Source organism: Ochlerotatus camptorhynchus, unplaced genomic scaffold, assembly GCF_037179485.1.
Source record: "Ochlerotatus camptorhynchus isolate MF236.1 unplaced genomic scaffold, CSIRO-AGI_Acam_v1.1 ptg000022l, whole genome shotgun sequence".
NCBI lineage: Eukaryota > Metazoa > Arthropoda > Insecta > Diptera > Culicidae > Ochlerotatus > Ochlerotatus camptorhynchus.
The window spans coordinates 1,162,943-1,188,965 of NW_027040514.1; the positions used below are offsets into that span (position 1 = coordinate 1,162,943).

The following is a 26,023-nucleotide window of genomic DNA, read 5'->3' on the forward strand; positions in this document are numbered from 1 at the left end:
TAAGAAATGTGATGGTTTAGAGTAGTGAGGGTCTAGGACAGTGGTGCTCATTCAACGGTCTGCCGAGTGAGTTTGTGCGGCCCCCAGACTGACCGAACATGTCAAAGATGCTTAATGTGTTTTTTAGTTTCATAATTGTTATTGTGCTCAGAATTAACTATCAATTTGAGTAGTGACATCTTGCCAAGTCCGGCCGAAATAGACAATCCACCTCATGCTGCTCCAGAAAAGGCAGTATTCTCTTAAGTAGGCACTCATCTTGGTAAATTTGCTGGTTCATGGTCCCAGAAGTACCGCCAGGAACTTTTTGGGTAATGTCGACTTCTTTTTGATTTAACATTCTTCCGGACAACCGAGGTATAATATTCCTGCCCAGGAATTTGAACGAAAACTGCCAGGAGCGGATAGACCGGGATTTTCGTTTCGAGCGTGCAATCGTGGATCGTGGATTGACGTGCTTGCTCCGGTGAAGCCATGATGTAAACAAATGAAATTGTCTTGATAACCAGCGTTGCCAGGTCAATTTCAGAAAAATCTGGACCAGTTGAAATATGAAATCTGGAAAAATCTGGAATGCTCCGAAAAAATCCTGGTTTGAACATACTGAGATCAAAGTGATGTGCTTATCTTCCGTAAGAATTGGTCAGTATGATCATCTGGAATTTTGTCAAAGTAGCAGAATGTTTATGAATTACATGTTTAAATAAATTATATAAAGCAAATAACTTGTTAGCATTGCTAAAAATCGTCCAAAAGTAAAAAACAAGTATTGACACAGTGTGCCCAAAAAGTCTAAATATCCATTACGCAGTATTTCAAAAATTTAGTTAAATTTTTGGTAAAATACAGCAGGAAATATTTTTAGAATTGTTTTTTAAGCTGTAACTTTTTTTAAAAGAATGAGGAGCAACGAATCAAGCAACTTTGATGGGATGAATTGTTTTAACTAATAGTCGATTTTGTCTTTACTATTTGATGCAGTACCAGAATATGTCTTAAAGATTTTATTAGTTCTAAATGATTCTTATATTACCCTAAGGTTGATCAGACTTACAATTAAATTCTTGACGTCATACACCGGTAGACCAGTAGGAAATTTTATTTTAAAGTGAAATTTACCTAGCTGAAATGGGCCTAACATCGTGGTACTCACACACAGTTTACATAATCTACGGATAACTCCACTATTGGCCATTACGAATAATTTTATTTCAAAGATTTATAAATAGGGTTTACTACCCCATTTCCGGCCTATTAAGCACAACCCGCACTTAGTCTTTCTTAATGTAGCACAGTTTAACACCAAACGGAATGTTATTATTACTGATGGCTTCCAAATTTATTTATCTTTCCATACGTACCGTAAGATTTGATAAAGAGAAACCAATGTTGAGATATTGTCAAAAGTCTAACACTGCTTCTTGACGCCAAACTCGGCCTACGGATTCTAAACTCGGCCTAACGCATTGAATCGCCATTGAAACGCCAATGAATTTACTCCGGCATATTGGATGAAGATAAAAAATGATTCGGTCGGAACGCTTCTTTTGTTTTTGAGAATAATGGGTGCAAACCTTCATATCACGCGTTCTCATTGACTTCGTTCGGTAGCTTATTAGCTAAAGTATCGTACCAAACGCATAATTAACTTGTTAACTCTGAAATCATGAATTTATTTGAAGTTTTCTGCTCTATAGGCCCAAAATGGGCGATTAGGCCGAAGTAGCTCTCTACCCTAATTAAAATGATAGTCTGAAAGCGTCATTTTTGAAGTCTCAGGATCTTGAAATGATTCTAAATTCTGGAATTTATATTTTTCCTGGGTCCCAGATCATGAAATTTTTTGCGTATCTGAATTTACTTGGAACTCTTCACAGGATGTATTCGTCCTTTTTTCAGAGTTCAATTTGAATCATCTTAGAATTCCATCTTACTTCTTTTCTGTATGCCCCTAAAATAATCTTGATAATATCCAAACTTTTTCAGTAACATTCTAAGAGTTCTTAGAATTATCTCTTGTAATCTCTTATAAACCACTCTCCAACTCAACAATTCCCTCAAAATGGTAGTAATTTCCAAGAATTTGCTTAATTTTGCCTTCATTTTTCTCTATGAAATTCCCTTAGAATATTCTTAATGAATTCCTTGGTACACTCTTGAGAATGACCGTCACACTCTTCTCAGACTTATCTCATAATTATCTTTGAACTGCTTTGTAGGTATGGTCAGAATTGTTTTGAAATCCTCTTTAGTATTTCCTAAGTACTCAAGTACTTGCCAAAATGGCCTTGAAAGTCTCCCAGAAATTTCGCATAATTCCGTTTACATTTTTTTTTAATTTAATAAAACTGAATCTCCATAGGAACATTGTACAGAATTCCAATGAAATTATTCTCACAATTCGTATCAGCATACCCTTAAGAATTTTCTATGATTTTCTACTATTTCCTTTCTTCACAAAATGTAAATGCAGTTGGCATCCGAGTTTTTAATTGACACCGTCTTCAACCAGAGGTTGCACAGACTGCATACTTAACACTAGGCAACTGACAACACACCACACCAGTAGGAAAATTTTCTGGTTTCTAACAAGGTTTGCAAAGACTCATTTCAGCTAAAATAATGTTTTTCGGAATAATAAAACCAAAAGATGGTATGATGGCATGTTTTACTTGTAACTTACAAGAAGAGGTTACAAAGTATGCGTTGGAAACATAAAACCTGTAAATTTTGCTTTCTATGAGTCACAATCAGCGATTTTCTGATCGCTGAGTGAGTGAGTGAGTGAGTGAGTTTGTGAAAAATCGCTGATTGTGACTCTCATGAAGTGAAATAAACAGGTTTAATATGTCAAACACATTCTTTGCAACCTCTTCTTGTATCCTACCAATTCAAAATTTGATCATGGCATCTAATTATTTCATAATTTAGAAAAACATTGTTTTAGCTGAAATGAGTCTTTGCAACCTTGGTTTCTAAAAGCTACACCGGCTGGAGCGGGAATCAAACCCTTACTTTATGGCACGACCACGAAGCAAACAAAGATCCATGGAACTCTACGCAGAATTAACTTGAAATTCACCTTTGCTTTCAAAATGAATTCGTCTCACGCTTCATTGTAAACTATTTTCAGAATTATTTAAAAATTCTAGGACAATTCAGAATTCTAAACTAATTCAGACTGCTAAGGTAACTCAATAATCACAGATACTTAAAAAAATGCTAAAAATTATCAGATGTCTTTAAAATTCTCCATAAAACATTTATGAATTATCTTCAAAAATCTCACCAACAAACTTAAAAAAACTGGTGGATGTCTAGATTCAAAAGCCTTGCTAAGTTTCCAAAGCTCAATTTATTGTTTTCAATAGTGAACAGTTTTCGATTTCTCTAAATTCCAAAATTAGGAAAATTCCTGCATATTGAAAGTTTAATTTTTATAAATTCAGGATTCCAAAAATAATAATTCTAGATAGAGCTGGAATTAGGGCGTAACAGCTTTTGTAAACAATGACTTCTATCGATGATTTCTAGGAATTCAAGGCACGCCCACACAAACCAACAAAACCATCGGGTAGGGGTAGTCTTCCCCTATCCGATGGTGATGTTAATTTGCGTGAGCGTGGCTTGAATTCCTCGAAATCATCGATAGAAGTCATTGTTTACAAAAGCTGTTACTATCTAGAATTATAGCCAAAATCTAAACAAAAACTCAAAATTAAAAAAAAATCCAGATAAAAAAAAAGTTTGAAGAATTTTTCAGCCAATAATCTTTAGAAAATGTCTCAATTATCATGGTTCTGCAATCCATTGCAAACATGTTGCAATAATTCCATGTACGATGTTGCAATAATGTCCAACGTTGATGGTCTTTAATAATCAAAGTTAGTAAAGGCTGACTAAAAGTAAATTGGTACGCCCCTCGCGCGCCACTAGCACGCCTCTAGTGTTGGGAATCGAAAATCGTTGACAATGGTTTGTTTACACTTCCGTAGAGAACAACTGGTGCAAGTTTGATCAAAGTAGTCGATCACGTTCAGAAATAACGTCATGGAACTCGAAAGATGAAAAAAATATTGTGCACAAACGCCTGGAAAATCCGGAGTAGTTCGGTTCCAAGCTGGCTAAAGTGCTGAATATGCCGAAAACAACAGTTTGTCCAGTGCTCAAAACCTACAAGGAAACCCTAAGTGTGGAAAGGAATCAGCTGACCTACGAATAAACTTGAACCAGGGATCGTCAGCTGCGCAGCAAGGTGTTGAGGTGCGTTAAAGCCAACCCTTTTCCGGAGATGAACCAGCGTCTGGCTGAAAATCTCCTTAATGAAGACAACCAACCCAACCAAAGCCAACCCCTGTCTTTCAATTCGAGATGTGGCCAGATGGAACAACGCCAACTTTCAAACGGTGCGGAACATTCTTGCCAGGGAGGAATACAAGTCGTACAAAGCCAGTAAACATCCAAACCGGCACATGAAACAGAAACGTGGCCAAAAAGCGTGCAAGGCTCTTGTACGACCGTGTTATGATGAAACACAAGGGTTGCACTTTGATTGATGACGAAACATACGTCAAACTAGTTTTTAAGCAGCTTCCCGGGCAAAAGTTTTACATCGCGACTGGACGTGGAAATGTGCCGGGAAGATTTAAATTCGTGGTTGCCGACAAGTTCGCGAAGAAGGCCATGATTTGGCAAGCGATTTGCAGTTGTGGCCTGAATCATTCGTCACATCCTCGACGATGACATCCAAAGTTTACATCGAAAAATGCCTGAAAAAGCGTGTATTGCCGTTCATCCACAAGCATAGGGCAAAGTCATCTTTTGGAGAGATTTGGCAAGCTGCCACTACTGCAAGGAGATCGATTTTGTTCCCAATCTAAAGAATCCTCCGAATTGCCCGAAATTTCTACCAATCGAAAAATACCGGGCAATTTCAAAGCAGCGACTTCGACGAAGCGGCGGGGCAGTCAAAGACATCCAGCAAATGCGGCCAAAATGGAAGAAATGCGCTAATTCCGTGTCCGTTTCCACTGTGCGGGCGCTGATGGGCTCCATCAAGAGGAAGGTTCGAGATTTCGTTCGAACTGGAGAAATGTAACCATCTAATGCTGTAACTTTGAAGTTTTACTAAAAGAACTGTAAAGCAACTGTTGAGATAGTCGAAGAAATAGTTCGGACAATCCGATAGCGAAACTCGAATTTTGGTGGAGTTTGTTTTGTCTTGCGTAGAACGCCGCCACCGGGACATACTTTCGACCGGTTGGAACCATGATGCTAAACCTGCTGGCGTAGTCGAAGCTTCTAGATGGGGGGAAGCGGTTGAAATTGTCACTAGCAAGGGATGAGCCTGCTTGGGAATAGTTTCAGTCCTGGACGGCACACCAGCGGGGATTGGTTTACACACGATGCCGATACCTGCCAACGGAGTGGTTTCCCTTTGTAACCACTCTTTAAGGTGTATTCAGATCTAAGCGTACATTAGCGGAGCGGAGCAAAATTTGCGTTGGTATGAGAGAGACAACTAGTACTTTTCTCCCTCTCGTACCTTCGCAAAATCTCTCTCCGCGCGTGAAATATCGCTTAGATCTGAATACACCTTTAACCTTCTGCGTGCTCGATATTGTCCGCCGGCTTCGCACATTCTCGTCTAGCTGATCCCGACGTGCCTTTTCCTCCACCGCTTTCTCTTGTATGGATTTTTCCTCCTCCACCCGGCGAATATTGAGTAAAATCCTGGCATGTACCGTAGTGCTCGTCGATCGTCTCGAGTGTGATCGAGGCGGTGCTGGTTCTTCGTCGATGCATCGTATGCACTCCAGAAGAGTTCCACCGAAGGTGTTTTTCTCCCTTGTACAAGATGCATGAACGTGAGGCAAACATGTTTGGCATTGCACCATCTTGTCCTCAAGCTCGATGAATCCTCCACACGAGCACGTTTATCTGGCCACCGCCATCGCGATAGACTGCAATTGCGCTTTGATGGCTGAATCCACTCCGTTGATACGGATAAAAATCTTGAAGAATTTGTTGATATAGTCGAAGAAATAGTTTGGATAATCCGATAGCGGAACTCGAATTTTGGTGGAGTTTGCTGCAAGTTGAAAAGGTTTTATCATTAAGTTTAACAATCATTCATGGTAGCACATAAGCATCTAGTTTTAATATTGAATAGTGTAATTATCAACCAGAACTTACATTTCTAGTCCCTATTTGTGTTTTTAACTATCCGAAAATTCAAGAATTCCGTGTACAGAGACTACCTAGATTTCACATTTAACTAGAGTAAGATATATCGTAATGCGTTGTGTACTGTGTATGGTAGTTTATAGTCTATTGAATGTTTCGTGTACACTCAAAAATATTGAAATCTAAATAGTATAAAAGTTACGCTAAATCACAACTCTCCGTACCGACGCAAAGGTCTGTATAAAGGGAGAGAATGCAAACTTATGTCGTTTTCGTTTTTGCGGTGTAGCTACACCGGTGCTACACTGCCGTACACCGAAATATTTTAGGGTGTAGATATAGGATGCACCTTTGTTTACAAACAAATGATGTTGAGCTGTCAAAGACTCGCGCTTATTCCCGCTTACACTACACCAGTACTACACCGTAAAAGCGAAAACGACATTAGTATAAAAATGGTTTATGCGTTCCATAGTATAAAATCGAAATATACTTACAATGCATAGATACAGTTTATTCGAGAAAATGTATTTTTCACTTCTTTATTTTATTTATGATATACCTATATTATTGTTTTCAAATAAAAATTAAAATTGTCTAAGGAAGGTTTTTTAATTAATTTATTTTTTATGAATATTATTTCAAAAATACTTACAATTTCGATGGTTACTAGAATGAACTCATGCTCACTCAGTCTAGCTGCCGAGCAGATCACAGGCGCAGTAGAAATCCGCCGGGACGAAGCTCTTCACCAGCACGAAGCTCCGAAGAGAATCCAGATGTTCTTTTTCCCATCATTTTAGTAAACACTGATCGAATTCCACTCCGTTATTCGGACTTAGTATAATTTTGACGAAAATTTTAATCGAACCAATGGATAAATTTTGAAAAACAATAAAATGCATAAAATTTAATCTATATTCGTTTTGTAATATTTTTGAGTGTATTGTTCTTTGTTTTCAACGACGTAAGCTTGGTAGGCTGCACCCCGTCATCAAAACTACGGCTGTTCAGTTGCCACCGTCCTGAACAGCAACCATTAAAGGACTTTTTAACTTATTGAATTACGAATTACAGGTCATTTTGTGCATACCAATTTACTTTTAGTCAGCCTTTAAGCTTAACTTTATATTTTTTTATTAGAGGGTCCATCGATTGCAGTGAAATTTTTAAAGCAACATATTTAAGGAATCTGTTAAAATCTGGAGTGCGTGAAAATGCATGATAATCTCAAGCGTGAGATTTTTGTTTGTCAAATTCGCACGCGAGTTTATTCTCTCAGGAGGAATCGATGATTGAGATTTGAGATTGATTTTCCCAACACTGAACATTTCAATCAGCCTTTTTCAAAAGTGTCCATGGAATGTTTCCAGATGTTCTTTTGTATTCTCATTAGAAGTTTCTAGAAATCTTCCTCCTAGGCCTTATCAGGTTGAGATTCCCTTGGATTTTTTTTATCAATATTCATTTGAATCACTTTGGATTTTTTTCAGTATTCCCTTAGAACTCTTATCAGAACTTTTTTCTTCTCGATTCTCAGAATTATGTTCAGAACTCTTACTAAATTATTCCAAATTCCTCACAAATTTTCCATCAAATGTCGTGTCTTGAATTCCGTTCGAATTTTTCCAAAATTCTATTACAAATAATTTGTATTCCTGTCCCAATGCTCCCATGACGCTACCCTCAGATGTTGTGAGTTTGAACTTCCATGGAATTCAGCTCAAAGCTACTGCTGATTAAACTCTCCGTGGCGGTTCCGAGAATATTAAATTCTCCTTAGAATTTCTTTGGAATCGAATCAACTTCAGATGCAGATTCCATTCGAATTCTCATTACAATTGTTTTGAAATTGATGGCAGAATTCCTTAAAAGTTTTTGACAGCATTGCATTGGGACCCATGTCAGAATTTACTTAGAGTTGCGTAGCTTTGGAAAATTTTGTGAATTATCCTCTGTATTTTTAATTGTGGAACTGTTCGGTCAAAGTTTAAAAATCTGTGGACAATTAAAAAATGAGACAATTTATTCTGACTTAGTTCTGTTAACTCCATTTAATGATAGAAAATAAAAATAAATTCGATTTCATTCAGAACAGGGGATTGTGACGCACCATACATACTTGACCCACTTTATTATACATATATTAGTTATACATATTGAAATTCCAAATTGTGATTTTTTAGCGATCTATAATGACAATCGTTTTTAACAGTTGATTCAATGACAATTTTGGTAGAAAATCGAATCAAAGTTTTACTGCGAAAAAAATGTAAGAGAAAAAGCTCAAATGTGGTCTATGGGTATTAAAGCTAAAGTGCTGTTCAGACTGAGCAATTATAACATGTTTATTGTTTATTGTTTAGTAAATCATCTGACAAACAGTCTTAATGAATATCTAAATTATGTTCAATCTTCTTACTCTGTTTACAAATTGTTGCGTTGACATACCAAAATTGAACGCGGATTCAACCGATGCAAACAAACGAACCATTGCAGATATAGGCTGGTTATTACCATACAGAGAACGATGAAATCCCGGCTGCATCAGGGACCGCTGACGTAATATCCTACCTGAAGAATGGAAGTCAAGGAGCGATAAAAGATAGGAGCAATCGACGTCACCGTTGAGTAATTTAACGACAAACGTAGCTTGTTGTAATTTTCGTCTTCGATCAAGCAGACGGGATTCAGTGGGATACGCTGGAAGGTTAGACGGATCACGCCATGGTAGATTCCTGAGAACAAGCCGTATGAACCTTTTTTGGACTCGCTCGATTCATAGGTTCCATGTAACGTCGTTTGGAGCCCATACGAGTAAAGTGTTTTCTAGAATCGGTCGCACGATGGAGCAATATAGCGCTTTTAGACAGTATGGATCCGTGAAGTCCTTGGCAATTTTATAGATAAAGCCAAGTTGATGGTTTGCCTTGGAAATAATCAATGCGTAATGGGAATGGAACACCAAGATCGGTCACATGGTCCACCCTATCAAGCACAGTATCATCGATGTGGTATTCATAAATTATCGGGTCTTTGGAACGATGGAAGGTCATCACTTGGCATTTTGCGATGCTTAATCAAGCGACACCAATCAACAAACATGTTGAGCAACATTTGGAGGGGAAGACAATCCTCGATGCAGCGTACCACCACATATATCTTTAGATCATCAGCATATATGAGCTTGCATCTATAACTCTGTAGTCTGAACGTACTATAAGACATAGATAGCAATAATTGACTCTTTTATGTTATTGGGGAATAAGGAAAAACATAAGTGAATAAAAATAAACATTTGAAAAAGGTTAACTTCTTAATGATATGATAAATACTACAATTACACTCAGTAACACAAAGGTCACCGTCGCCGTATGCTTTGTGATTTTCGTTTTTCGTTCCCATTGCCGTCGTCAAACTCAAGTAAAAGTTTCTCTAATTATACGAGACCTATCATAAAGTGGCCATCTACTGGCTCGGCAAAAGGTCGCATTGCTCTACTTAGAGAAAATCATCTACATACACGCCACTACTCCGTCCGTACGTCGAGGGACATCAAAATGCATTACGTGCCACCAAGTGACTCTCTAAAGGAAAAAAAAAATTGAAACACGTACTCCAACGCGAGATTCAAAACAAACAAGCAAACCGACTACGACTAGCTAATGAACTGCTACCTAGAACTAAAGGTGAGAAAGGTGAAACGATTCAAACATGTACATGTACTCATTCTCTAGTGGTCCAAAGAAGAGGGAAAGGGCAAGACATCTTTCCGGCAGGCCGAAAACGAACGAAAAGCAATATATTCTATCACTAGTTCTACATTACCGTTGTTGTTATTATTGTTATGATTCTGACCGGCGTGTTTATGGCCCGCAGTCGTCCCATCGGCATGATTACCGTGCCCATGGTTGGGTCCGGTGCTGATGACGGCTCCCTTGCCACCACCGCCAACCACACCGAGCGAAGGCATCGGAGGCATCGCCTTCTGATGGTTATTGTTGTCGGTCTGGATGGCGGACAACGGAATGGCCAGGCAATTGTTTCCCGGCGCCTGGAGGCAATCCTGTTCGGATTTCGGCAACGGCGAGTAGGCAATGATCGAACCACGGCCCGACGATGGACTGATACGGTTGTACCGGCCACCAGCCGCTAGCTTGTCACTCATCTTCTCCGGTTGTCGTTGAAGCTCAACACCAAGCGACAGAGACCACCTCAAAAATTGATTCCAATTGTGGTCGAATCGCGCCGACAGTGATGACCCTTCGTTCTCTAGTTTCAACTCATCCGGTGCCAGCAGAACCGGAAGCAGCTATTTGCATTCTTCTCTCACTCGGTGGGTGTGATTGCCGTTCTCTTCCTGTTTGTTGGATTTCCCGGGCAAACGTAGAAGTCGTATCATGCATGTGAAGGGTCGTAAAAGGTCACCAACAAACACACCGCGTGAGAGAAAAGGCCGTCGATTATGAAATCACATCCATTGGCATTTTCTTCCTTTTCTTCTTGGTTGGCTCTTACACTTTCACGATCACTTCTCGTACAGCACTTCCCATCGAAATGCTACACTTTTAGGGGTTGTTTATTTTATATTTCAACATTTGAGACAGCTCACGCCGCGGAGACAATTAAAAGACAATTTTCACTGCCACCACTCGTGCTCTGGGATGTGGGATTAGCGTGGATGAGTGTCAAGTGTGAAAGAAGGCAATTAGCACGTATAGCAACGACCACACGAGGAACGCGTTACAGAACAAGAACAGAGCACTACCAGACGTTTCAAGTATTTTAAGATTCATTTGTAAAGCGGAGAAGCGTAGCGACGGGCAAGCGTCTAAGAGAATATTTCTTTTGATGCTTCTTTCGGAAGTTTCTTTTAGGCGCTTGCCCGTCCCTACGCTCATCTAACTAAAAAAAAAAACAGTTAAGGGTTGTGTCCGAAGCACGACCGCATTATTTACGTAGGACTATGAAATTGTATTTGATGCTCAATTAAATAACAATTACAAAATAAATTATTCATAAGTATTGTTCCAAAATCATCAAAGATTCAATTCAATATTCAAAGTTGTTATCCCATTGAAAATTAGGTTCAAGTTATGTACATTGTACACTCATCTATCAGTAACTGAATAATGTTAATTTTACAACAACAACAAAACTGGGGTAGCAATTCGCTAATTAAAATACATTTCATGTAACAACCACTTCAAAGTGAGCCTGACACCAAATAACGTTTTAATATTGCAAAATCACCATAAACTGAATCTCATTTGAATTTGTCTTTTATCTGTGTTCAAATACAAAGTTATAAAATAGCGAACGCTGTAATTGAATAAATTTCAATACAAGCAGTCTCAGTAACCATGTTTTGTTGTGCTCCTTCCCCACTTGTCAAACAACAATATCATCTAACCGCGTTTCATACCGGAACATCATCCTCAAATAACGAAATTGTTCGTCCTTCGAAATGTAGTTATTACCTATTATTATTCTAATCGCTTAATTGTTCCATACCGATTTCATATTAAAAATATTCCTTCTAGCAGTGTTGGAAAAATATCAAAAAATCAAATATCACCAATGCCCAAAATCACGCTTGATTTTCGTATACAAATATCAACAAGCATAAAGCTGCGGTTGATTTTGCAAGCTATGATATCGCAGCGCGGAATATCAAAACTAACAAAACTTACCAGCTGCAAATCTCAACAAACTGTGGTGAGATTGAGTTTAATGATTTTTGCTTTACACCCGAATGCAACCTAAACTTCCATAACGGCTTGTAGCAGTCCCTTCGCGTCTGCCATCAGTGAAGATTAAAAAGAGATAGCAAACTATGCTTTCTCTTTCTAAGAAAACGATGTGCCATGGAATGATTTTTGTAACAAGTCAACTCTCCGCTTGATTTTTACACGTGGTGAATAGTCTCGCAATATCAAAGGAGCTTGTAAAATCAATATCGACCATGATATTTTGTTCCAATATCACGCGTGATATTAAGAGCGTGTGAGAGTGGAAAAATATAATTTGATTGATGATTTTGCCAACACTGCCTTCTAGTCACACATTTATGAATATTTACTGGAAGACATTTGGTTTGCTTGGCCCTCTCCTGAAATAACCATGGCTCTCAAAATATTCCAATGATTTGTACTGGGGCAGTAATGAAATTCAATGCAGAAATTTTGTAGATTCAGGGTTACAGATTATGTTCATTATATTTTTATTATTGCAACTGGACGTTTTACAGTATACATTACAGAAATTGTATTAAACAAACCATGTTGTTGATATTTGCAAAATGTAGGGATTGGCAGGGGGTTTAATGAAAACAAGCCTCTCCTTGGTGAAATACTTGTCTCAACTAATGGTGACATGGAGTCGCAGGTTTTGGGTTGAAGAGTTCGGCGATGTTTATTCGACATCCCTAAATCGCTAAGGAATCCATTTATTGGTTCGACAAAGTGCGGCCTTGTCGCAAACGACCGACATAGTCAGTTTCCTGCACTTGAACATCGGAACCAGTTCCACATACCAACGAAACTGCCATACCAGGCCACCACAAAACTGCCATCTCACTACACAGGCACTCGTACTGTACGATGGTCGTTCCACTATCTTGATGATAGGATAGGCACAGTATCATCCGCCTTCATCGGAATCGGGTCCGGAACTTCATCACAAGCGCTCGTTGGATTGCAGTCGATGTTTACTCAAACTGATGACAGATGATGTATATTCAAACTATTTTCACTTGTTGACATAGGACTACTTTGATTAATCTTGAGTAATTATGAGTAACTCAAATTTACTCGATGCAAAAATATTAACTCGGAGTACAGCTGGCTTGCCCCTAGCTCTGAGCCGTGGACCAGCTAATATATCAAAAATCACCATTTTCCAAGGGGTAAGTCACTCAGCACATTATGCCGAAATTAGATTCGCCACAGCTTGGGCACATCCATCGACATACCTTCGACACAATCTCGTAGGCATTGGATTGTTGAAAATAAAATGGGAGCACTGCTGAACAACTGTCATAAGGTGATCCAAGCGACGTTTCTCAGTGGAACTGACAGCTAGAAATCAAGAGTGTGTGAGTGATCTGGTGTTGAATGTGTAGTAGTAGAAATTCATATTAATATTCAAATTCATTCACTGTCAGTTCTACTGTGATCTGTCAAAAGTTCTTGGTAAACAAATAAGTCAGCTGATCGCAACTGTCTCGTGGACAGCCTTATTGAAGTTGTTCACAACATTACGTGCTGTTTGGCTGTATATTCAGGAACATCCTCTAATTGAATAAACCAGAGGAACTCAGACCAGCAGTTCACTTATAGATCTAAATACAAAATGTAGGTTCTAGAGTGGGCTCAAGAGAAAGAGACAGTTAATCAAACCCCATTAGTACCCTTAATTCAAATAATGCACAAAACAAACTAAAGAAGTCTATTCATCATCCTCTATAATCGTTCTCCAACAATGCTCCCCACTGGTTCCAACTTCTTCCGGCCGCTGCTTGACCGATGCATTTCACATCACGAAAAGCTAGGTTTCGGGTCTGCCTTTGAGGGCATTATAAAACACTAAAACACAGGACGTTTATTACCCTATAAACACAAAACACCAAAATTTCGAACACCCGCCACTTCCCGCGTCATCCTCAATTCGATTTATCCTTGCGATTTCAAACCAAAACATTCAAGGGGTGAGAAATACCAGGTTGCCGGGATGGGTATTTTACAAACAATCGCAGGCACACTGACAAAAAAGATGACCCAAGATTGGTGTGCGGAGTGAACTACCCCTTGCCATTTTTCTACATTTCATATAGCATCAGAACCACGGGGGTAACAATCACGAATTTCGGCGGAGCTCACATCAATGTGATGAATCTAGTGGGTGAGGATGACTGCAACAGACTGCTCTTTCTAGCATTGAGCACTACGATGCAAGTTTGAAAGAGTAAGCGGTTTTGTTCTGTCGTACCTCCGTCAGTTTTACCGCTGTCAGTATGCCCAAAGTGTCAGATTGTCAAAAAATGTCAAAGTCATGTGAGCTATGGTGCATCTATATGTGGTTTACAAGGATAGGGTCCCCCTGATCAGAACAAATCAAGGCCTTCTTTGATCTAATTTACACAGCAATCAATTTTACGGATGTTCCGGATCTTCCGGACGGTCACCTGGTGACCACTCGGAGCCATCGACGAGTTAATCAAAAATAACAATAATTTGTCAACATTTCATATAGTGGCTGAGAAAAATCAAGGCATATGTTGATCAAATTGACGCGACAGTCAATTTTACGTAAGTCCAAGATCTTCCGGCGGGCCATCTAGTGGCCTCTTAGAACTATAGTCGCTATATTCAAAGTCTGGCGGATAAAATGTCGGGAACCAATTGAGCTGACAAATAGCGGAACCAATCGAGCAAACCACGACCAACGGCAGAAAAGACCACATCAGCTATTTCGAACAAAACTTCGGAAACCGTTTTCTCGTGACTCAAAGCTCGTCTACGCTAACTAACACCATCTTTGGGTTGGGAAAGTTTCCCCTATCCGATGATGCTGGTAATTTGTGTTCGATTGGCAACGTTTTGTTTATAAAAGTTGATAGTACCTTTTCAATTGTTCGTCTACAATATATTTAATTGGTTCCGATTTTTGATAGATCGAAATTCTATCCGCCAGACTATAAATATAGCGACTATACTTAGAACCAATGACTAGCTAATATTCAAAATTCTCCATTTTACTACATACCATGTAATATCCAAGGTAATCCAAGGTCAGAACAAACCAAGGCCTACTTTGATCAAATTTACACAGCAATTAACTTTAATTATGTTTCGAATCATCCAGCGAGCCATCTGGTGACCACTTAAAGCCAGTGACTACGTAACTTTACATCAACGTTTGTGTGATAAAGTTTTAACCTCATGTATTATGGTTTTTTGAAAGTGAACCTTACAAATAATGTTTTTTTTAAGAACCATTACCATTCAAAATTCTTCTTGTCTCCATACATTTTCGAAAGAGAACTATATTAGAACCTTTTTACTTATGGTTTGAGAACTTTAATGGTAATGATTATGGCAGTCAGTAAGGTCCATAAATGGTTTTGTAACATCGATCAACTTTATGTGGAATATATCGCGAATAGGTTGCCTGTAAATTAATGATTACTAATTTGTGAAGTTGACCGACAATACAAAACCACCCATGAACCTTACTGACTACCATAACCATTACCATTAGAATTCTCAAACCATAAGTAAAAAGGTTCTAATTTAGTTTTCTTTCCGAAAATGTATGAATTTTGAATGGTAATTCCAAAAAAAACCATGCATACATAAGGTTAAAACTTTATAACACAAACGATCATGAGTTTAGCAGGGATTATAAACAATTTTTAACCATTTTTGGTAAGGTCAAGATATGGTTCGCGTTTATCCGGGTAGCTAATATATCAAAAATCACCATCTTATTGCATTCCATACAGTTGCAAAAAAAAATCAAGGCCTACTTTGACTAAAAATACATAATAGTAAAGATTACGGCTGTTCCGGGTCACCAAATGGCCTTTCGGTGGACACTAAGTATTTAGAACCGAATTGTGCGTTGGTTTTGTTAAAATGTGTATGAGCACTACCCACACGAGAAAAAATCTGTTCCGAAATTCGTCAACCTCAAGTCACGAATTTCGGAGCAAGTCAATTTTTCGTTTAGGGTGTTTCAGCGTTAAGCCAAAGTCTGGAATTTCAAACGCTACCATTCCATATCATATACACCCTACCAAAATTTGAAGTCATTTGGTTAACGGGAAGCCCTCGCTCAAAGGGCTTGAATTTTGTATGGGGAAAACCGACAAAATATATGAGGGAACGCGCCACTTTCACATTCGCGGCTATAGGTGGCACTGTAGATGGTCGCTTTTCTTCGTGTACAAATTGAACAATCTTTGGAGGATTGAGAACATCTTGGCAGGCTTGCCTAAACTCCTCGAACTCAGGTTATGCCGTATAGATGCTTATTATTCGTGAGCTAGTTCATCCCTCACATATAAAGAGCAATGATGTCAAATGCAAAGAGCGCAAAAGAGCTTGAGCTCAGATTGATGCTCAAGCTGGGCTTCCACAAACACCCATCACGATGAGTGATGCGGGGTTCATTCTTGAGTGAGGCGTGATTCACATCGGCTCTTGGACTCGGTGAAAGCTTCGTTATGCATTCGGAGAGAGCACGCACGGCCTTTGATTGATGCACGGTTCTTCTGTTTAATATTATGATACACAATGATACACACCCGAGAATTCCCAGAGAACGTAAAATTTTGAAAGATTGATATTTTTTTAACTTGGGGACCACTTTTTAGGTTAATCAAACTCAATCACAAAAATCTTGTTTTTGTATTCTCTTGTTGCCTTTTAACATGTTCATTTATTCAATTCGCTACCATCGCTGCACACACGATAGCTCGGAAATCTTTCTTGACCATAGGCAAAAAAGGCGGAACAACCCAACGTAAGCAATGGCTTTAAACACAAAATGCTCGAGAATCAAAAGACTACCACGTAAACTAAAATTGCTATTCGATAAAGGAAGTTTGCTCTATGTGCAGCTCATACATGATAGATAGCGTAGAAGTTTCTATCTTCGACTCTATGTATGTATTCCCGGCATAGCCCAATATCTCTCCAATCTCAACTGCGATTTTAGTATTTGACACAAGAGATGATCCGCTATACGATGACGAGACAGTTGAAATAATGAATTTGTGGTTCAGTTTACAAACACGGGAGCTATTCTGCTTTGCCTAAAATAGGGGGCATTTGCCGAGAATATAGGAAGATACCCTACGAATACAATTGCCACTTTGGAGTTACGGAATATATGCATAGTCCATTATATGCGCACGAGTATTGATGGTCCGAAAGTGAGGATAACTATAACACCATTTATTTTTTGGCTGAAGGGAAGTGAGGATAATAAACTTCGCCCTTGGCAATGGGATTACGCAAGTGTGCGTGTTATAAACGTCAGAAAGGTCAATTCGTTCCATAATGCTTCTTTTTTCTCATTTCTTGGTTGTGCACTTCTTTCTCGAATACAATACAAAATCACTCATTCATGCGCACTGGGAGAAGCCATCGAGAGCCAAGCTCTCTACGAATACATCACGAAGCTCCAAGTTTACTGCTTTGCTCGAGCGCATCACGAAGTTAAAATTTCTGCTCGGTAGGCAGAGTCGATGTACACCCGAGAACGAGCTATGCATCCCTCTCAGCGATGCGGGTTGGCAAGAGCCCAGTTTGAGCATCATTTATAGCTCCGTGAGAGCAAAATATATCATCATCAAAATATGCTGGAGCTCAGCTTATTGATGGCTCTTGATGGAGCTTTTGGCAAGTCTGCATCTTGGCTGAAGAACGGATGTGAATCCGAGCTAACCCCGAAAAGTTATTAGAGTTTCAAATGAACACCACCTCACCTGCCTTACTTTTGGGGAGGGCCTAATGAGCTTTATGCGGTTTTTATTTTTACGAACAGGCATACGAATAGTAATGTTAGGATGGGTTTACCTTTTTTGTTTCAACATGAAATTGGCCGGAATGTTCGAAATTATGGTATACTGCAAATTGGAACAGATTGGCCAAGTGGTTCCGGTTTTATACCGGGTTTACGACGGGCCCATCAGGAGGAGAAAAGGTACCAGTAACCTAGAACAAGGTGATTCTAGATATCCACAGCAACAGGCATCCATGGATAGTGTTGATTAATATTTTAATAAAAGTAACCCACAACCTGGTGTTGATTACTGAGTGTACACCAGAAGGCCATCCAGTGACCCAGATCATCCTTAGGCTGTGTTCCATTTGGTGAATTTTCACTTAAATTTGACAACGTCTCTGTTGTTGATCTTCCGATTTTCGTAAAGGTGTCAAAATTGATTCTTTGTCTGTCAGAAATAAGTCCGGTACAGTAGCAGGTTTATTTTAAAATTTTCCATCTGTCAAATTTAAGTGAAAATTCATCAAATGTAACACAGCCTTAGGCTGTGAACCATTTGCCAAGTTAAATTTAACTCGTGATGAAAAATGACATTTCGAAAGTTATTTCTTATGTTCGAAAATCCTTGTGTTACCGATCGATCGGTTTTCGAGCAGAACTCAGTCACGATCAGTGTTCGGAAAATCACACTCATATCTCATTCATTGAGTGTCCCTGCGGATGCAAATGTGACAAGCAACATTCATGCTTGAAATTTTCATGCATATATACGCACTCACACTCACAACGCCGAAAAATAATTCCAGCTTTAAACTCATAAAAACCACTCAAACGTCTATATTGATAGCATGTTTAGGGATCATCCATTAATTATGTCACACTTTAAGGTGGGAGGGGGAGGGTTTGGAATCTGTGACAAGCCATACAAAAAAATTTCAGGTCCATACAAAAAATATGAAAATGGGCCAAATTTGCATGACATAATTAATGGACCTGCCCTTATGCATGTTGTATTAGTTTTCCAACCCCTGCTGCACAAACAAGATTAATAACAATTAATAGCGCCGATATAGAGAGAATAATGGAACGTCAAATGCAGCCAGACGGCTGCTGTCACGAACTGTCATTGGCAGCCAAGCAATTTTATGATGCTTTTCTTACAGTTGAACATGAATACACATAGCGGCATTGAAATCTTACGTAAAGTAATTCATGACAAACTGTCGATTCCAGCTATTTCATTCAATAGGACACCGTTTCTTTTTAATTCATTCAAAATACACACAAATTAATATTAAAAGATACCATTAAACAAAGTTTTCTCAAAACATTTAGTGGCACAATAAAATACCAAACAGAAAAGTACAGTTTTTCACTGCACACTGAACAATCTCAAACAATCACTACACGCTCAAAGCAAAAACCCGTTATTTTGCTACGCCTGTTTTGATTTGATTTCAATGGCAAAACTTTTCATGACAAAAAGAACAAGTATACAATGAATTCCGTGTGTGCTATCTGCTTCTCCCTCCCAGGGAGAAATGGCTCTAATGTTGGCCTATGGATCTAAGATTGGGCCTATCGCTTGAAATCTGCTGTTCATCAATTTTATCTAGATGAACTCGTGAATGGGACGGTACTAATTAATATTTTTGGTCGCTATTGAAAATTTAGTCGATTGCTGAATTTATGTATGGGCCCAAATTAGAGGCATTTTGGCCGACATTACATCCATTTTCCCTACTATTTGGAATGTAGTAAAATTATGATTTTTAGTATATTAACCACCAGGTGACCACCAGATGGCCCACCGGAAGATCTGGAACATCGGTAAAATGTATTGCTTCGTAAATTTTATCGAAGTAGGTCTTGATTTGTCTCTGTATGTATATGCGATGTGGGAAAATATTAGCTGCTCATTGGTTTCGACTGGTCACCAGATGGTCCACCGGAAGATTCCGAACATCCGTAAAGTGTATTACTGTGTAAGTAATAAAGTATGCTTAGATTTGTTCTGATACTGTATGGAATGTAGTAAATTGTGATTTTTGATATATTAGCTTTTTTTTTTTTTTGTTTATTAATTTATTTGATAAGGCTCAACCGAATTAACTTTACAGAGCCGAGGATTCTTGGTCACTATACAATAGATCTTAAAACTATAGTCAAAAGGTACAACACAATAAACACTTTATCTTCCGCTATCCAAAAAGCCTCCTCCATCAGAACTGGAGCCGCTTCCAGTGGTTTCATTGTATGGCAAATTGTTGTACGCCAACGAGGGTCAGAGCGCGTCCATTGCAGCAATGGACGCAAAACGTGGTCAGCACTCACACACTCATCACGAAACGGTTGCTTTCCAAAGTCGACGACGCATCGACCGAAAGAACTGCTGATGAAGAACAATGAGGAGGACCACACAATGGTTGCTGCCGAGAAAACAGACGATCGCGTAGCACACATCGAGAGTGGCCTGCTTTTGTCGACAGCCGAGTGAACACTCGATGATATATTAGCTGGTCATTGGCTCCGAATGGTACCCAGGCGGCCCACCGGAAGTTCCAGAACATAAGTAAAATTGATTGGTTTATAAATTTGATCAATGTTTGGCATGATTATCTGCAATTATATCAAATGTAGTAAAATGATGATTTGTGATATGTACATTTACTTTTTTCTACCGAGCTCGGCTGTGAAAATCTCGGCAAAACAAGTTTTACTGGGATCTCAGCAAACATTTCATTTGTTTGCTGAGATTCAGCTAAGCATTATCCGAGACTCAGTAATCAAATGTCACTTTTGTTGAGATCTCAGTGAAACTTATTTTTGCCGAGATTTGCACAGCCGAGCTCGGTAGAAAAATCTAAGTGTGTGGAACTGTTGGTTATTGGATCTGAGAGGTCACCAAATGACCCGTCGGAAGACCCTGAAGGTCCATTAAATTGATTGCTGTGTAAATTAGATCAATGTATGCATTGCTATATTTACATGGGCCTGCATAGTCAGTAAAGACACGGTATAACCAAGCTGAGCTGGAGGCAGCTGGTTCGACTCACAGTCTTGAAGAAATATTTCGGGTTTTACATTTTCCGACTTCCCTTGGAATTATTAGCAATGCTATGACATAACCACAACGATATGGCCGTTCAGAATGGTTCAACCGATGTGAAATGAGGGAACATTTAGATGTAACACGATTTAAAGTATTATTCAGAGTTAAAGTGGCCCAGCACAAACTTGGTTCATTGCCCCTAGCGAACAATCCAAGCCAAACAGTCGGAACTCTCTCTCTTGTCAATCATCGTACACGCACTGAACGTTTAATTTAAATATTATTAGTTGCGCGAATCTCTCACCACAGCAGTGTCGTCGGATCACTATGACGTTTCTATACATTCTATCGAAATTGTATGAAACTAGGCAAGTAAGCTTTTCTACGCTAATAGCTCGCGAGATGCCGTTAGTGAGTTCCGTGACGGTATATTTAAGGAATTTTTTTCTATATAGTTACGTCTGTTTGGCTGTGGAACAAATATGCGAAGATTCATGGAATTCGGAGAGGAACAATGTAAATTTCTGCGACATATAGCGCACACGTAATTAACGCTAGATTTGGCGAAACTTGCACGAAATTTCGTCTAAATTTAAGCATGATATCGCATAAATCAATAACGCTTGCAAACAGTTTCATTGTTTGTACCAACTACAGCTTAAAAGTAAACTAGGGGAGATTTTACCCGATGGTTAAAATTCAGATTGGTTTGTGTGGCGTGGATTTGCTCAAATTTTAAATATTGTCTAGGTCATCAAATTTAAAAATTCTATAAAAACATAGTGATCAAACATTTTTTTACTACACACAGAAATTATTGTCGTCTTATGTTTTTTCTGTCGAAACCTCAACTACGTTCGGTGAAACTTCGACCTTAATTTTAAAGTTCCTTTTTTCTCAAAAGGTTTCAAAACACATTCAATCTTATTAAAACGATCAAATCTACAATAGTGGATTTATCGTTTTTTTTTTGTAGTTTTAAAGCAGTTATATTAAAATGCAAAAAATTACCAATGTTAGCGATAGTTTCCCAGTGTGTTTGTTATTCCAGAATTCACTGCAAAAAATCTATGTTTAAATCATTCCTCAGCTGATAAAGTTAGTAATGTTAAAGAATAAAGGGTTTATTCGTAAAAAAAATACGACACCCTGAGATTTTGTTTAGAAATTTGGTAATTTTTGTCACCGCTACAGTTCGGTAGTAATGCATAGTGATCAAAATTGAAAATTAGGAGGAAACAAACAAATATGTTGACCCAGAAATCCTAAGTAACATTGCAAGTTTTATCGAGGTTTTAAAGAATTCTACAAGTCAAAATCATATTCTACAGAACCCTCATCAAACCCAAATTGTTACTTGGGATTGCAACTTTATCTCCTCGATTTAATTTGAATCCGCGTCTTTTGACACGAAAGGCTTCGGTTCTACCCCTGCGCTAGAACCCATCCCTACACGAGAAACTAGGATTCCACTCACAGAAGAAAATGTTAATGCAAATTCCACATTTTGATTAACACAATTTTGCATCACCATTTTCCCAACAACATATCTCATTCGAATAAAGCCACAGCTTGTGACTTGTTTGCTTTCTGAAGCGACATCTGATCTGAATATTTATGCAATACTCGAAATTCAAATCAACCCCATCTGGCAGCGCTGTTCAACTGTTCTGTTCAACAACCTTCTTTCACTCTGCTGCAGCTCACAGCATGTCCTCACTAACGGTACTATTATTCCTGCCACTCGATTACGCGTGCCGAGGTCCACATTTCTTCTTTCTCCTGCACTTCCCGACTTCTTATTCTTCCTACTACTCTGGGAATCACACAACAATCACAAACAGCAAAACCAAAATTTCCCACCTCTTTGCGCTCATTGAACAAACAAAAAACACCAAACAGCGAGAAATACACTTTTCACACTCGACGACGACGACGACGACGACGACAGAAACTCGATAGAGAAATTGCTTGATTATTTTGTGTACATTTTCCCCTTTGCTCCTTTTTTCTTTCCCTCGCTAAAATTAGATGTATCACTTTCCTCACTCGGTGTATTTGCATTCACTCATACATATAGTTTTCCCTTCTTTATGCTCGGACCCTTTTTCCTCAATTTTCACTCAAATGCCAGCTCATCCATCATATGTGGACACTCTTCTGCCTTTCTTCCCAAAGCAAAAGCGGGGCTCTTCTTCACTTAATTACTCCATTCTTCAACGCTTCACGGTGCAACGCTCGACAAAAACAGGAACACCCCACTCCACAGCCACCCCCCTACCGTGATGGAAAAAAGCCTTCCAGGTTGTACTATACAGAGCAGATCACCGTGCGACCGCAGAAAACATCCTAAACTGCATGTGTCACCCACCCACTACCGCTCACTCACGCCTCCAAAAGCACTGCGATCCACATCCGCTGCGGTTTCGTGCACTGGAAAACTAGTGCAAGCAGCCCCACCACCCCTCCGACCCACTAGAAAAAAGGGTCGCGCGTGTACAAACCGAAACCCGGTGCGGCAGGTCCTGCTGGAACTCTGCGCTTTCGCTGTACTCTTCCCAAGCCTAGACTAATGCACCGAGGTACCGCTCGTTATTATGCTACTTTGTTCCTTGCTCGAAGCCTACATATAATCGTACGTAATTAAAACTAACCGAACCGGTCGATGGCACTGAATCGACTGGGCTGAACGACGACGGGAGAAAAGATCCGCAGCACGCCGAGGCTCTATCCAAGTTCGGATTTTTCGGACCACTTCGGAATGAATGCCACGCCACGACGAACCGAATTCAGAAACGATAGGCTCTCGCTCTTCTCTTCCCCTTGCTCTGGCCTGGCTTGCATGAGGGGGAAAACAGCAACTACGGAATTGTTTGCCTAGACGATGCTAGTACATGTAGCACGCGGTCAGTACGGCACTGGCGAGAGAGCACTAGTTCCGATGAGTAAGTCACCTGAAAGTGTCAAATGGGACGGAGTGTGCTACCGTGCGGAAAACTCGGTTGCATGTAAAACATAGGATTAAAGTACGAGTTGTAACGCGGATATGCAGAGACATTGAAGCATTCCCAAGGCAAGCATTCATTTCAGACTCGACCTTCTCCGGTTTGCATAATTAATCATATCGTCCGGCCATTTTCCACAGAGATGGCGCTGTTCCGCTGGTAGGAAGTTATAAAAATCCGACACGACAATCTAAAGAAATTAGTCAGAGACTTTGTCGTTCAGTTTTTCCCGGAAATTATTGTTAAACAAGCTACAATTAAATAAAAATGATTTTCCCCCATACAGTTTTACCTGCTTTACTACCAGTCCCCAGAGAGCCAAAAAATTAAAATTTGAGAGAGAAAATTTGCTCTCACTAGCTCAATTTCTCAACATGCCACAGTATCCTGATGAATGTGGGCGTCTTAGTGGAATACCTGGATTAGTATTTTCCATTTAATTCCACTACTATATTTGCTTATCCTTGACAGATACGCGTATTTCGTCTAAAATGTGCAGACTTCTTCAGTGTCTTGTACTAATACTCGACTGAAGAAAAACATCGCATTTACCGAATATATATTAACACAGGTACATTTTCACTTAGAAACTAGGTAAACTTAAATTTAATTTTCTATAGGAACTCCGCTGCTTACTCGTTGATGTGTCCTAGGTAGTAACTTGAAAAGCCATGTGTGTCCGTTTCCTTGATCCCTGTTGAATAAAGTTGAATTACGTTGTTTGTTGATCTCGAAGCATTCTGCAACATCCAATTTCCATGGTGTAGATACGGTTCGTAAAATCGTGATGTCCTCCGTCGATAGTTGGTGGTCCTCTGTGAAGATGTGTTCTGCAACCTTTGATTTGAAATCATATGTTAGGCCTTTTTCCTCTTGCTTTTTGGCCTCATTAACCTCCGCTATATGTTCTTTAAATCTAGTTGCTAAAGTTCTCTTGGTTTGTCCTACATATACTTTGTTACAATGATTACAGCTTATTTTATATACACCTGCTTTACCTAAAACATTAACTGGGTCTTTAGTGGATCCTAACAATGATTTCAACTGGTTATGTCTACTGGTGAAAACTAAATCTAATCCGAATTTTTTTAACTGTGGTCTTAGCTTACAAGTAATATCTTGATCAAATGGAACGGACACTCGTTTCAATAATTCAGGTGCTGCGGTGAGGGTTGTAAATAATCTCCTTTGTAGAATTCTCGCTTTTTTATCGATGATTGCCTGGATTTTGGTCTCCTTGTATCCGTTGAGTCTTGCTGTTTCGAAGATGTACTGTAATTTTTTTCGCCACGAGCTGTCTTCGGGCGCGGACGCATTTGCATTTTGGTCCGCAAGTAATTTGTATATATATAAATATTTTTTTTTACACTTCGACAACGACGCGTGTGGGTCTCGCTGGCCTTTTGTCCTTATAGTATTCGTCGAATATTTACAACATAAGCAGTTATGCCGTGCGGTGTAATATCATGCAGTATCAACGACGACCGCTTTCTATGGAAGTGCGAATTCTGCAACAAAAAATACCATGCTGCCTGTGTCGGAGTACAGCGACAACGGGAGCATTTCATCACGGCATTCATGGTGCCAATGTGTGCTGACTGCCAGCACATTTTACGGAAGGAAGCCGACGTGAGGAAGCTGCTTCATCAACAGGAGCAACTTGTGGAAGCAATCCACTCTCAAACGGACGCGAATCACCGCATTGCTGCTGACCTAAAAAAATTCTGCTTAGTATCAGAATTATTCGACAGCATTGAGCACCTGCTCAATGACGTAAAAGAAACGTTGGCAGTAATAAATAAAAATAATAATAACATGTGCAGCGCGGTCGGCCAGCATATGAAAACGTGTGATTCACAAGCGCACGCGACAATAACCGGCATCAACGAATCAAATTCGTTGATATCACAAAAAATTACAAAATTACTTGACGAACGGCTATCAAGCTTATCAAATGACATGGCACTTTCAATAAAAGGGGCCGAATCATCACCTCATCATCATCATCCAGAGCCAAAACTTCTGGAAATTCTCGAGGAAGTGAAATTTGTATCTGGGGCTGTTTCTAGTCTTCAGATAAATGCTGCAGAACCTAATCAGAAGACCTTGGAGGAAGAATTAGCTGAAAGTCCTCCAGTACACAAAAATACAATATCTCCAAAAACTGACCATTCATCTCCTGGATGGCGGTTTTTAGGCAACAAATGGCACTGGAAGCAAGACTGGTCTAAATTTGACGCAAAACAACGGACTCGCAGGTTGCAGG

The 26,023-nt window shown here is 39.3% G+C and overlaps 1 protein-coding gene across 3 annotated transcripts in view; it reads right to left on the reverse strand.

Annotated features, from left to right (window-relative positions):
• Positions 1-23,370, reverse strand: part of LOC135705672 (uncharacterized) — a 279,530-nt gene extending 256,160 nt beyond the window's left edge. Inside the window, exons 1-2 of one of the 3 annotated variants that reach the window (XM_065227453.1) lie at positions 23,257-23,370; positions 10,045-10,845 (exon numbers count right to left, since the gene is read on the reverse strand). In XM_065227453.1, the coding sequence (XP_065083525.1) occupies positions 10,045-10,354 (310 nt within the window). In that variant the 5' untranslated portion in view covers positions 10,355-10,845; positions 23,257-23,370. Of the gene's footprint in view, positions 1-10,014; positions 10,846-22,434; positions 23,087-23,256 lie in introns of those variants that run through there. The other 2 variants (XM_065227461.1, XM_065227470.1) reach the window with 2 other exon arrangements.
• Between the last annotated feature and the right edge of the window lie 2,653 nt (positions 23,371-26,023).